Source organism: Rattus norvegicus, chromosome 1, assembly GCF_036323735.1.
Source record: "Rattus norvegicus strain BN/NHsdMcwi chromosome 1, GRCr8, whole genome shotgun sequence".
Classification (NCBI taxonomy): domain Eukaryota; kingdom Metazoa; phylum Chordata; class Mammalia; order Rodentia; family Muridae; genus Rattus; species Rattus norvegicus.
In genome coordinates this window covers 239179454-239194630 of record NC_086019.1, presented here as the reverse complement: position 1 = coordinate 239194630, position 15177 = coordinate 239179454, and the positions used below count along the sequence as shown (strand labels likewise).

The window sequence follows — 15177 nt, the reverse complement described above, 5'->3', positions numbered from 1 at the left end:
TCCTGTCGGCCTGCACTTCTTTGCTTCATCCATCTTGTCTAATTGGGTGGCTGTATATGTATGGGCCACCTGTGGGGCAGGCTCTGAATGGGTGTTCCTTCAGTCTCTGTTTTAATCTTTGCCTCTCCCTTCCCTGCCAAGGGTATTCTTTTTCCTCATTTAAAGAAGGAGTGAAGCATTCACATTTTGATCATCCGTCTTGAGTTTCCTTTGTTCTAGGGATCTAGGGTAATTCAAGCATTTGGGCTAATAGCCACTTATCAATGAGTGCATACCATGTATGTCTTTCTGTGATTGGGTTAGCTCACTCAGGATGATATTTTCCAGTTCCAACCATTTGCCTACGAATTTCATAAACTCGTTGTTTTTGATAGCTGAGTAATATTCCATTGTGTAGATGTGCCACATTTTCTGTATCCATTCCTCTGTTGAAGGGCATCTGGGTTCTTTCCAGTTTCTGGCTATTATAAATAAGGCTGCGATGAACATAGTGGAGCACGTGTCTCTTTTATATGTTGAGGCATCTTTTGGGTATATGCCCAAGAGAGGTATGGCTGGATCCTCAGGCAGTTCAATGTCCAATTTTCTGAGGAACCTCCAGACTGCTTTCCAGAATGGTTTTACCAGTCTGCAATCCCACCAACAATGGAGGAGTGTTCCTCTTTCTCCACATCCTCGCCAGCATCTGCTGTCACCTGAGTTTTTGATCTTAGCCATTCTCACTGGTGTGAGGTGAAATCTCAGGGTTGTTTTGATTTGCATTTCCCTTATGACTAAAGATGTTGAACATTTCTTTAGGTGTTTCTCAGCCATTCGGCATTCCTCAGCTGTGAATTCTTTGTTTAGCTCTGAACCCCATTTTTTAATAGGGTTATTTGTTTCCCTGCGGTCTAACTTCTTGAGTTCTTTGTATATTTTGGATATAAGGCCTCTATCTGTTATAGGATTGGTAAAGATCTTTTCCCAATCTGTTGGTTGCCGTTTTGTCCTAACCACAGTGTTGGATATATTTTTTATTGACATTTCAAATATTATTCCTGTTCCTGGTTTCCTGTCCATAAGCTCCCTATCCCCTCTGCCTCCCCTTCTTCTATAAGGGTGTTCTCCTCCTTAGCCACCTCCTTGCCCCCACATTCCCCTACACTGGGGGTCCAACCTTGGCAGGGCTAAAGAGCTTCCCCTTCCTTGGGTGCCCAACAAGGCCATCCTCTGCTACATATGCAGCTGGAGCCATGGGTCAGTCTTTGGGTAGTGGTTTAGTCCCTGGGAGCTCTGATTGGTTGGCATTGTTATTCTTATGGGGTTGCAAGTCCCTTCCGCTCTTTCAATCCTTTCTTTAACTCCTCCAACAGGGGTCCCATTCTCAGTTCAGTGGTTTGCTGCTAGCATTCACCTCCTCTGTATTTGACAAGTTCTGGCAGAGTCTCTCAGGAGACATCTATATCCTGTGATTGGGTGCTTTCTGCTTTGCCTTTCTCTACTAAACTCCAAAGGACTCATTGAAAAGGATCTATTTCTCCTTCATGAAGGATGAGCACAGTTTTTACCTGTTCCATGTGCCTGCCATTTTCAGGAATTTTAGTATGCCAGCTGGAACTCTGTATATAAAACCAGGGGCACTGGTTCAGAGACTACACTTGCTACCAATTGATTTTTATCATGTAGGGGAAGAGCCACATTCTTGTATTAAATGTGTGTGCCGAAAAATATACTTGGTAAAGTGTTACAAATTAAGTTTCAGATTTTGTCCTTTCTAATTTTGAGTTTAGTCTCAAGTTGCGATTTGGACCTAGGGAAATGGATTCACTAGTAGTCATATAAGGACATCGATAACCATGTTCTTAAGGATATTGAGTAACCATGTCCTTAAGCTGTTCAGTGCACTAAGTAAGACAGTTAATTCTACTTATAGAAGAAAATTTTATTCATGTCAATGCATATGGATACATATTTAAGCCATGACAAGCATCCATAATTTCTTATATGAAATGCTGTTCTTTATGAAGTCATAGTAAGAGATCAAATTGGAGCAATATCTTATCACTGGCTGCTCTGTACTGTTAGATACATCGGATTTGCAGTGATTTAGCTGCTAATTCTGAGGCTGGGGGAAGAGATACGAATTTGAGTTGTCAACAGTGGTCTTTCAATTTTTTAATTCAACAAGACAAAGAGCTGGGCAAAGGCACTAATAGTAAGGGGACAGGAAGATTTTAACACTGTCTATATTTGATGTGTGCAACTTGGGAACGAACCATCAAACTGGGCACTGGAGAGATGGCACACTGGGCAAAGTGCTTGCCATACAAGTACAAGGGTATATGTAAAGCCAGTTGCGATAGCACACATCTGTAATCCCAGGGCTTCTACAATAAGCTGGGATGCTGAAATGGGAAATTGGGAAGTTCGTGAGCCAGCTAGCCTTGCACGTGCAGCAGTGAACACTAAGAGACCCCGACTCAAATCAAACAGAAAGTGAAGACAGATACTGGTGCCGTCTTCTGGCTTCCACACATATGGATGAGGCTTTCATCCATATTCACACACACACACACACACACACACACACACACACACACACACACACACACACACACACACATTGTACACATGCATTATACACAGAGATTTAAAGAAAGGCAAACAAAAAGTAAAAGCAAACTAGAGAGAATGGTAGGTATTTTTCTCCTGAAAGAAGAAATTAAATTTGTACTCACTTTTTCACACAATGGTATGAGTTCATCCTCAAAAAGGTCCCGGGGAAGTTTCCCAATGAAAATCTCGCAGCCCCTTTCTGGGGGTGTAGTATCCCAGCCTGGTGGAGGACCACCATATTTTCTTTGTCCATTTTCCTGTGTGTTCAGGGAAGAATGGTGTATGAGGGAGAAAAGAACGCAACAAAGTCTTTAGTTTGCTTTTCTCATTTAAAAAATCATTTCAGTTAAGGACTATTTGGGGGAATTGAGATTGTCAAGTAAAAATAGTTGATTATCTAGAAGATAAAAATTAAAGATCCATTTATGCCTCAAGGCAGCACTTCTCTGCTTCAAAAGTTTGCTCAAGATAAGCATAGCTGACATTTGCAAGTGCTGAACAATAGAAATTATTCAAAGATATGTTTACATGATCAGTTACAGTGAGTGGAGTATGCACCCTAATAAAGAGGTGTGATTCAGAACCCACCACAGGTCTAGAGAAAGAGCCAAAATCTGTGGCTCTGTGTTTCATCTTTTAGGAAATTACTATCTTTGTCATTTCATTTTCCTCTGTTAGAGCACTTAACTGAGTCCTAGATTCTTAGCAATTAAGGACATAGTTTGTCCTATTGTTGTTGTAAGGATGTCTCAAAGAAAGATTATCAAGTGATCAATCATAATTGATATCTGGGCTCTGACTTAATGTTAGAGTCATGTGAAGTGGCAGCACTGCTTGAATGGACTGTTTTGACTCCATTATTCACTAGCTGTGGGACTCTAGGTAAACGACTTGGTCTCTCAGCATCTTGGTTTTCTCATGTACAGAGTAGTGGCATCAGCAGCCTTTGTCGAGAGGGTAACCTACATCAACTAGGCAAGGCTTGGCTCTTGGCCCAATACTCAGCTGTTACTAATTCCTCTTTTCCCTTCTTCCGTAAGTCAAGCCAGGCAGTGGAGAAACCCTCTAAATAGAAAAACATGAAGATCAACACTTGGAGTTGGGGACTGGCTAATTTTGGGGATAGCTGCTGGGGGATTTAAGTATGTTTCCAAAGATGACAGGATAGTAGGATATGTTTCCTAATATTGTCTCTCATGTGAGGAGTAACGATGCTCTCAGTCCAAATAGCTCTGACTTCTATTTTTCTCTCTTGACCTAATGGAGGTTCTTTTTGGAGAAGAATGACACTGGCATTTTCCTCCAGTGCCAACTCTCTGCTTTCCTAGGGGTTAGAGAGCAAAGCTTGAGCTTTGCTGCTTGATGCTGCAGTTCATTTGATGGAGCGGGTGGGGAAGATAGACAAGCTACACTGCACACCAGCGCAGTCAGAACTCTAGACCATTGTATCATGACTACTAAAGGGGCCAAATGTTAGCGTTCATCACAAAAGTCACCATTAATACATTAGGCGGTTTTGTGCCACGATGCACGGTGTTGTGTATCAAATGTAATGCACAGGCTAGAAAGAAAAACACCCACGTATCACTCCACCTGTCCTCAACAGTAATTGCGGGCTGGAACTTCAGTCTCCCTTTCCAAATGTTTTGTGTGTATACTTTAAAAAGGTGTGTTTTAGTTTACAGATATTGTTTTGTGAGGTGACTGTTTATTGTTTAAAATAAAAACAAACCAGCTTGTAATGCCACCTTTACTCTCAGCGTATACGACCGTCAGCCATCATTTGGCAGAGTTTGCCCTAATGCTCTTTGGATGGCAGTATTTTAAAAGATGTCTGTCGTCAGGTTCACCTCTACATTCTTAGCATTGCATCTGATGCTGCTTTAAATAATAAGACACAAGGTTGCCTGGTTATATCTTTGCTTCAAGACATTGGGCAGGCTTTGTCTTACTAAACCTTTAAAGCTTCACCCATGGAGTGCTTGTAATTTCTTACCCTATCGTCTTGCCCTAGCAGCTAAACCTTGATATCACTAACAAACCAGCAGAAGTCTGTACTTTATTCATTTACTAAGACAACAAACGTATACATCTGCCAAGAATGTGGGATCTATAGCTTAACCGAGAGTTTTCTCAACATATCAATTTGACATTTGTGAAGTTTTATTCAAAGTTTTCTTTTCTGGTTACTCAGCTAATACCTATATGCCACATAAGATCCTGGCCTCAGAGCAATGTTTGGTCCAAAGCCATAGTGTCCCATTTTACAGAAGATTCAAGGTCAGAGAGTAATTTGTTGATGTCATAAGGCTGTTATGCAGAGAAGGCAGTTTGAACACTGGAAGTCAGCCTGAGTTTATCAGCTTAATTCTTACCTATATTACATAATTATACAATATATGTATGACATAATATTGGAAAGCCTAGGGACTTACAACCAACATAGACATTAAACTCAACATTTGAAAATGTCCTGTCACTAAAGCAGAAAGTGCCCTGCCTCACTTAACAGTCTTCAATTTCTAGTCACTCAATTACACAAAATTCTGTGGAGAGCATATCTTATACTGACTGTGTATGGATTATTATTAACAAAATTATTAATGTTGATCACCGTTCCCTCTCTGGGCCAAATCTCGCTACTTGGGTGATGGCTGTCCCTGCTATAATGTTTCCTGAGCATTTCAGATATTTGTAACACCCAACTAATCATTAGAATACACAATATGAATTTGACTAATATTTTTACCCCTCAGATTGAGGAAATCAAATTCATATTCTCTAATGGCAAGGTGAAATCCTCAATTTCCCAAGATTCCTTTGACTTGAAAATAACAAGCAATGAGCAAATTGACCTTTTGAAGTCCCATTTCTGTTGTCTTGACTGCTGTAGTTACTAAAAACACTGATGTACGGTACGGCTACGAGAGCTCCATTTGCTCATGTGCTTCAGAGGCTTATGCACTGTGTTTTTGTGGTTTCTATAAACACATGAAAAAAATGCCCAATAATAGTTCTGGGGATTGCAGAGTCTGACCGGTTTAGAGATGCCCTGAAGTTCATGCAATGGGGAGCATTTGCCCTGGGAACCACCCACTAGGCTTGGAATGCAGCAGCAGCAGCAGCAGCAGCAGTAGAAGTTCAGAGCAAATTGAAGCAGGCCTTGGGCATTAGTCACGGGGTCAGAATAGCTGTCCATTACTCTGAAAGGACAGTGGGCTGATATTTCAGGCCCTATTTTTATAGTTGAGGAGTTTAAAATAGGTAAAGCCAGACTAGAACTGTGCTTTTCCCTTTTGGCTTGTATCCTCTGGGCCTTATTCTCCTCAGCAACCCAGACATATTGATAGTTTAGGGAAACAAGGTAGAGATATTTTCTTAGAGGGTTTTTTTTTTGTTGTTTTGTTTTTTTGTAAGTGAGAGGATGTTATTCAATTCTGGGAACTTTTACCTTTCCTTATAATCAAGTTTTTAAAATCTTTTCTGTTTCTTCACCCACATAAATAGGTAGAAAACTTCTAGCTGTCCAATTAAAAATAAAAGACTCAATTCTAGCTACAAACCCTGTTTCTTTTTTGTGCATTGCATGCCAAGGCTGCCTCATAACTTGGTTTATGTCAAGAGTGTTTGGAATTTCCTCCTCCTCAGATATTTCAAGTTTTTCTTAATGAAATTATGGCTACCACCTTCTTGACCCTGCATAAAACCAGATAATTTTGTTTAATAGATCATGATGGGTAATAAGTTTTAGAATTAATGCTAAAAGTTTATTTTGTCCACAACACATTGGAACTTTTTGTACACTTTGGAAAAAAAATACCTTCTTGAGGTTTTAAAAATGTCAGACATTTGCTTTTCTAGCTTACTTTGCAAATAGGATAGCCATGGTTTTATTAGTGATAAAAGTGAATTATGGCACAAAATTTTAATAGCTCACACTTCAGTGTTGAGCACTTGAGAATGGTGGTTAATTTCCTCATAATTATAAACCTGAGATGTGCTTTTGCCTTTCATACAAAAGAGTTTCCCTTTAGCCTGGTTTTCAGTTTAAACTTTTGAAATATAAATACATGTACATATGAACAGCACTAAATCGACACACTATGTTATATATATATATATATATATATCATATATATATCATCACTAACAATGCCAAAGAAGAGAGCAGGAGAAGAAGAAAAAGAAAAAGAAGAAGAAGAAGAAGAAGAAGAAGAAGAAGAAGAAGAAGAAGAAAAAGAAGAAAAAGAAGAAGAAGAAAAAGAAGAAGGAGAGAGAGAGAGAGACATGAGAGGGGGAAAGAAAAGGATAGAATGATGTCAATATGGTTCTCATTTATGAAATTCTCAAAATACTGAATTAAAAACTAAAAATTTTAAGATACGATACTTTTTAAACACAAGATTTTTCTGTTAAACTAGTCAAAATTAACTTCTGTTGTCCTGTGAAGGCTTGTTCCCCCAGGGTAGGGGAATGCCAGGGCAGTGAGGTGGGTGGGAGAGGGAGCACCCTCATAGAAGCAGGGGGAGGGGAAATGGGAGCAGGGGAACCAGGAAACGGGGATAATATTTGAAATGTAAATACATAAAATATCAAATAAAAAGGGATTAAATTGAAAACAATTACCCAAATGGCAATAATAAAAAAAAAGTGAACAACAACAACAACAACAGCCACTGTCAGTAAAACACCAGTGCTGTGTAATTGAGTTAGGCACTGCAAGGCTCAAATGTATCGACTCACATAATCTTCCCCACTTGTGAAGATGAGGAATCAAAGACACAGAATGCACCTAAATGCATGTACATAGTATTAATGGCAAAGACAAGGGGATCCCAAGACCAGGCTTTTAGTTACAACATTGGTTTCCACGGTTCATACAGTATTTGCCCATATATACTTATTTTATGGGAAAAACAGGGCTCAGAGAAATTACATAAACTGTCTAAAACCCTAGCAGTTCAACTTATTGCAGAACACACTATACTGAAGATCTCATGGGTCTCAATCAAGTGAGATTTATGACAAATTTATTACTCAAACCTTTTTTTTTGCTTATTTTATTCTCAGGCTAATTAACCATTTGCTCTCTGGGCTACTATGCTTACTTTCTTCCCAATTTCACCAAATGGGTAGACCAGATGGCGGTTTCTTCCTGTGTGTGAGTTCGTTTATAAAAATGGAGATCATTAATTAATGACCCTCACCTGGTTTTTATTCATTTTAATTCTTTTGATGACTGGAGATTTTTTATATTAAGTTTGTAATAATTTTTCTGGTCCTTTTTGGTGCTTTGTATTTCTGTCTCCTCTCAAAAAGAGAAGAAATTATGCATCTTTCCAAATTGACTGCTTTAGGATCCTGACTTTATCCTCTACCTTGTTTATACACAGATGCTGGCCAATGGATCACTTTGTGGTAGCATTTCTAGTTCCCATAAGCCTGCTATAGGCAGAAAAATGGTTTTAGGGTGAATACCTCTGCACAGTTCTCAGCATCAGCACCAATGCATTGGGAACACGTGTCTAGGTTGTGTCTATGAAAGTTCATGAGTCCTCAGTATATTTTCCCAGCTATCAATTTGCAAGATTGACTAAAAGATTTTATTTAAATAGTATTTCTTTTATATTCTGCCTACATTACATCTCTCCCATTATATGACAGGCAAGTCTCATAGGCCCGAATTAAGATATACTAAAATGTAGACTTTTTGCCTTCTACAACAACGCTATAGTGAACATTTCTCTTCTTAATTCTACACAAAGAATCATTTTGGGCATAGTTTATTTATTCATTTAGTGAGACACAGGTATTACCAGGTAGTCCAGGCTAGGGTTTCATCCTTCTGAATACTGGGATAAGAGGTGTGTACCACCATACCTGACTAGATTTGGAAGGTTTTTGTTACTCTTCTTTTGTACATACTCTCAGTGTTGGTGTTATCCTTATTAGTTCTGTTTTTTATAATCCATTCAAGGTATAAGCTATAGTTATGTAAAACATTATTTGCCTGAAGGCTATTGAAGGTCAGTTGCTTTGGTACATAGTCCCATCTTCATTTTAAGTTATTAATAGTATCATAAAGAAGAAGACAGTTTTAAAATAGCAAATGGAGTCTCTAATAAAATCTCTTGATACTTCTTTATCTTTGAGGAGCATGTGTTGCAAACTTTTCAGGGAATCGGTATCTTAATGTTTGAAACATTCAAAAGCAACTTTCATTAAAAAATGTTTTTTTAATACATCAGCAAGGATACTAAATTCAAGCAGAGATGACATCAGAAGTCAGAATACATATTCTGAGCATGTATATTTGTTTCTACATAAGAGAACATGTAAAGTGCCAACTGGCTTCAGAGACCAGCTCACGTCTTGTAAAGCAGTTTGCATAAAGATGGACTGTCAATCATGTGTTTCCCTGCTGAGTCCTGGGATCTCTGTGCTTTGCCCATTCTTGATGAATCTTGATGCATCGTTCCAATATCTAGGTGCCTGTCAAACTTTAGATATGAATGGGGAAGAGCTTGGCTGACACTCTCATGTGTTTTGGGCTTTTACAGTGTGTCATTTAGCCAGTAGGCTCAGCTTGTTAAACTCCAGGCAATGTCTTCCATGTGGGGTTGTGTCAATAAACGTGGAGTCCTGAAAATTTTGGTACCAATAAGTTTTGCAACACTCAACAACCAAAAAGGTATTAAATCAAAAGCGTGATGAATCCTTGGTGTTTCTGGGGGCGCTCACCTGCACTGCAACTTTGCTGGAGCCTTGGTTGTAAACACACAGCATGTGAGCTGCTTCATTGGCCCACCCCATGCCAGTGAGTGCTATTAATACACCAGGGCTCCAACTCAAAACTATCCTATTTCACAAATTATAGTGTTTTTTTACTTACATATAACATTTTCTGGTTTGACAGAAGCATAATGGTTTAATTATGGGAAATGACCATTTTCTTACTCTTACCCCTCAGCATATCATCGTTAAATTAGTACACCTTTGGGTTTTATTATGTTAGGATGATTGACTTTTTTCAAGTTTTGCTTGAATTACTGACTTGAGTTAGATAATCATCAGATGAATTTTGGCTTATTTTTGGGACAGTTTCCAACAGTTTCTGAAATGGGCCAGCCTCTTTTGGTCTGTACTATGTGTGTATATGATGAGCTACTATCAGCATCATCGATTATAAGATCAAAATATCAATCAATTCTGAAAACCATCAATGATGTTCTGAGCCTTTCAGTACAAACAAACGTGCAGCCAAGATTTAATTCTTCATGCAAATCAAGCGCGTTAGCTCTGAGTATTATGTTTGCTTCCGTTTTGGGTCAATGATAAAGCCATGGGTATATCAAAGGAGACTTTTTAAGATAAATTTACTCTGACTTATTATCAACAAATGCTTGATTTGTATAGCTATTTTATATACCCATATACATAGGAATGCATGAAAGCTTACTAGGCAAAGGGGGGTTATGAATAGAAAAATGTTAAAAGACTCTTAAGTTAGGTATAACTTTTAAAATTGACTAATAGAGTAGCAGCTACAGATCTAGACAAACGACACGAACTGCCCATGTGTAGATGGACATGGTAAGGGAGATTGGGTTTGGATAATTACTCTTCTGTCTGTCCCTGTTTTCATGCATGTCAAGGTCTGTCTTCTTTAATGAAGCTGGTTTTAGGTGTGTAAGACATTCCACAGTATCTTTATTCTCTTTATCCCACCCTTGTGAACCTTGATTCTTTGAAAGCCAAGGGACTTGGCAAGACAGTGGTCAGTCAGTTTTTCTTGCCTTTAAGCTATTAAAAAGTAGCCTTTGCTAGGTAATTGTAGTAGTCTTGTGGGAGTGTCAGGATGTTTTTGGAAGGGAGTTTTGATGCGGTATTGGAATGTGTGAAAAATGTTTACAGGATGAATGTGAGCCAATCAGTGGAGGCCTTACAAGTACTATTCTTTCAGTTAAAAAGACAGTGGATTTCCAGTTGCACACACATAGCTATTCTGTTAGTTCCATAATAACTTCCTTTGAACTGTACCACTTCGATACCTAAAGAAGATTATGTATATATGTATATATATATGTGTGTGTGTGTGTGTGTGTGTGTGTGTGTGTGTGTAGCATAAATCAAGACAGATATAATGATATTTACAAAACAAGGAAATCATGATCATGTTATTGGTTGGAGCCATTCATGTACCGAGAGCTCAAATCATTTGTCCTGCTCTCTCTGTTTGAATGATTATCAGGGCTGAAGGATTAAGACATGACTCCAACTTTCCTTACCAAAATGCCTGAATGAATTGAAAATGGAATAATTCTGAATGGGATTAATTTCATTTAATACTATTATAACATTCTATGTATGACTGCCTCAGCTCCCTGCCCAGTACTTTTAGGTCAACATTGTAAAAGAGTCATCAATCTGGAGTCATCAATCTCCCCATTGATCTGTATTTGACGATGTATTGATGGGTTTTATTGCTGTTGTTTATTTGTTCTGTTTTGCTTTTTATCTCTGACTAAAGTTTGGATTCTAAAAATGAAGAGTCACTTGTCCCTGCTTGCTAGCCAACATCAACAAGAGGATAGCTCTTAGGAAACTCTTGAGTTTGCCTGGAAACAAGAGTCCATAGTTAAAGCCCCTGTCTGCCTCTGCACATTTGGATAATGAAGCTCACACTAATTTTTAAGTTGATGAAATAGGACACTGCTTTGCTTCTAGTCTGAGGGAAGGCACCATAATGCTAGCTTGTGGCGATACTGATTCTTCTGTTTAGAATCTCTTGGGCTAAGTTTCTATTGGGGATATTTGAGGATCAATTCATCACCATTTGAAAACAGTTGCAGGAACACATGTATTTCCTGGGATGATGGAGTTCCCAATCTCATGATGTTGGACCCACTTACAAAGGGGCTCACAGAATTGTTCCTTCATTTGGAGGATTCCACACTACTTCATTACATCTCTGTCAGAAGAAGCTCCTTCTGCGCTTTAAAACAAAACTGGCCTCTGAGTGGCAGGAGGGACAAGCCTGTAGAAGCAGAATGTATCCAAGAATTTGACTCTTCCCACTCTGTGCTCTTAGACCTGACACACATGATCTAAGTTTTTGGACAGCCTGGGAAGGAAGAGGTGGTGAGAGGAGACAACAGAAGAGAAAGGGCCAGAAACTGTGCTTCACCATGAAGTCTGTTTTCTCTCCCTTTAGGATATATGTGCAGGGATGGAAAATACTAACTTAAAGCTGCTCTGATTTTGCTGCCTGCCTCTTTCTGAGCCAGTGTAGGTGACAGCAGCTAGTCTCCTCTGCAGAACCCCTGAAGTCCCCCTGCAGACCCCTCTGCATGCCCCCTGCAGTCCCCATGCTGCCCACTGCTTTTATCCCACCATTTGCAGCCTTTTGTCGACTGAGTTCTTTATCGTTGTTTGATAACCTTTGTCTTCTTTTTTATTTCACATGTGTGTTAGGGGTGTCTTAACTTCTTATACCTTCTTTTTGTTCTGTATGCATGAGTAACTTCCTACTGCTTCACTTGAAGTTCACATGCCCTATCCCCAGGTGAATGACCATTCCCATTTAGTTGCTTTGCAAATTGTTTATTCCTTTCTTCTTTTACTGTCTTCCACTCGGTTAAGTGACTCTTCTCTGGTAGTGTATTTTCATTTGTTTTAAAATGTAGCTGTAATGAGGATTTTACAAAAAGATTAATTTTAATTTTACATGTGCTCCTCAAATACCCTACATACATGGGTCTTTTTACTACATGCATGTGTATGTAATATGTGTGTGCTTAGTACCCAGAGGCCAGAAATGGATGCTGGATCCTCTCAAGCTGAAATTACAGATACTTGTTAGCTGCTGTTTGGGTGCTAGAAATCAAACTCCATGACTCTTAACCACTGAGCCACCATCTCGCCAGCTCCCTATAATGAGGTTTTACTTTGAGTTTAGCAGGAGGCTCATAAAAACAATTCTACAGTTTAGATTATTTTTAACCAATAACTAGGATCACAAATTTTTATAAGTAACTGATATTACAATTCATGCCTGTGGTAACACATCTCTCCTTGCTAACGCTATTGCTATTACGACTATCACTAGGACTATTACTATTTTGCAGAGCTAGAAGTGGAATCTGGGACCTTGCAAATGTTAGCAGTCTTACTCTGAGGTCTACCTGTGTTCCTGTTGCTATATTTTCTAATCATTTAATCTTTTGTTTGTCACATAAAAGATATAAGCAGTTCAATGTGATGCCCAATCTTCTGAGTCATTATGCCACAGTTGGGAAGAGGGAACATAAACGGAGGAATTGCTTCTATTAGACTATCATATGCATGTGTCCCTGGGCATTTTCTTGACTGCTCCTTGGTGTAGGAGGGTCCAGCTCACTGTAGGCGGTTCTATCCCTAGGCCTGGGGAGCTGGCTCTATGAGAAAGGGAGCTGAGCCTAAAAGTAGGTAATGTTCTTTCCTAGCTTTAGCTTAAAGTTCCTGCCCCGCAGGAATTCCTACCTGGCTTCTCTCAAGGGTGGACTTGTCACTTGTAAGATGAAATAAACCCTTCCCTCTCCAAGTTGCTTTTGGCCATGGTGTTTATCAAAGCAACATAAAACCAAGCTAGAACACTTACATAGCATCATTAATCTTCTAGAGGATTCTGAACCAGCCTTGATGTTCTCCTGTGTGCTTTTATACCATCAACAATTTTCATGTAACTCTTTGGTATCTTTTTGTCCTGAAGATGTCACTGTAACTTATTTTCTAAGACAAGTCTGGTGGTGATGAATTCTATCTGCTTTTGTTTGGGACACTCTTGATACCTCTTTCTAAATGCTGCTTCTACTGGATCCAGTATTCTTGGTCAACAGTTTGTTCCTTCAGAACGTTGGCTATATACATTCACTCTCTCCCGGCTTGTAAGGTTTCCACTGCTCAGCACAATGGACTCTTGTGTCAATTACCGCTCTTCTGTTGGTGTACTCTCCAGTTCTTTTTTTGTCTGACCCTTGACAGTTTGATACATCTAACTAAAAGGACGTAGTTATCTTACTTTGGGTTTCCTTTCAAAAGGGAAGCAAATTGGGTATCCAAATAGGATATGGAATTTTATGCTTTTATTCTAATTTGTAAATAATATTAAGCAAACACACAAATACATATATATGTATGTATATATAGATTATATATATGCCGTAATGTAAAAAGAATGGCATTAAATCAGCATAAATCTGTTAATATAATTCCATTGAAACCCTTTTAATTTATAGAATTTAAGGATGAGAATTAAAGAGGGGGATTGTTAAAGTAACCAGGCTCATGCCTGGTTAATGTGGCAATCTTTGAAACAAATGTCTTTACTTCCTCAAAGCTGTTATGCATTTGACAACTATTTCAGTTAAGACATGGTTCCTCTGCCTGGAACGTTGGTCTCTTCTCGCATCCTTGACAGGTTTGCTTGTTTCCATCTCTTAAATCTTCAGTGGCATCATGTCTGAAGGAGGTCACCTGCCATTTTGTCATGTGAACCTGGTTTATGTATCAAACCCAAGGCTCTCAGCACCTGAGTTTGATTGTTGCTGCATTTTTTTCTTTCTCGTTTTTGTTTTCCAAGGAGAATATTCTTCACAAAGGTAGAAATTACAATTCTCTTGCAGAGTCAATCCATACATCAATAACACATGGAGGGCTAAAGCCTCAGTGCTTGCTCGAGTTAGCAAGAATGGCAGAAATAAAGAAGGCTGCATCTATTTCCCAGGACAAATGGCTAAACTGGTGTCTATTTAACATATCAAAGTAGGCCTGGCTGCCAGCTTCTTCCAGCATTCCTTGGTCCATAGCTGTTACAGAGTTTAGCTGGTGTATCCCACCTGGGCTGGGCTGCTATTTGCCAGGGCAGTTCTCCATATAGTCCAGCCATTTTGGCTATGCCGGTCCTTTTACCCTGGGCCACCTGTCGTGGTAGGTCTCTGGCTCCTCTCTTGCTCTCCCTCCCTCTCTCCTCTCTTGGTCTGGTTTAGTCTGCTGGCCATGTTCAGCTTACACTCTTCCCTCCACCTGCATCCTTCCTTGTATCTACAATAAAAATATTCTCCATACTTCAGGAGGGGTCGTGTCCTCCTCCTTTCTATTTCTATTTCTTTTCTTTCATTCACTATTGTCTTTGTAAACTTAATTTTCTATGTTGGAAACTTTCCTTAAGAGTTGTGGATTAGCTTCTGAAACAGGGTTCCAGCTTAAGGTCAACATTTGAGATCAGGAAACTCATTTCTGTTAAAGGACCGATAGTTGAAATTTAGACTTTTAAACAAAACATTAACCCTTTAAATTGTACTTTGCATCCAGCCTTGAGTTTGGACAGGTGATAGCTGTACTTGGCCAACGGATCATTGTCTTGCAAACTGTGGGTGTGTAATTCTAGGGCCATTGTCTAACTGCCAAGAGGAGGGTAGACTCTGTCAATAAGAAGCAAACATTACACACAAAGACTTGCCCAATAACTCCAGGTACTCATCGCCCAGCTGAGCCAGTGAATTCTCCTTTGTGAAAATTGCCCAGTTTTCCTAATGGAGCAGG

General features: G+C 39.2%; 1 protein-coding gene across 3 annotated transcripts in view; it reads right to left on the bottom strand.

Annotated features, from left to right (window-relative positions):
• The window catches only part of A1cf (APOBEC1 complementation factor), a 93025-nt gene that overhangs the window by 47830 nt on the left and 30018 nt on the right, over positions 1-15177 (bottom strand). For all 3 annotated transcript variants that reach the window (XM_006231272.5, XM_039085015.2, NM_133400.1), the window contains 1 exon segment: positions 2718-2852. In XM_006231272.5, the coding sequence (XP_006231334.3) occupies positions 2718-2852 (135 nt within the window).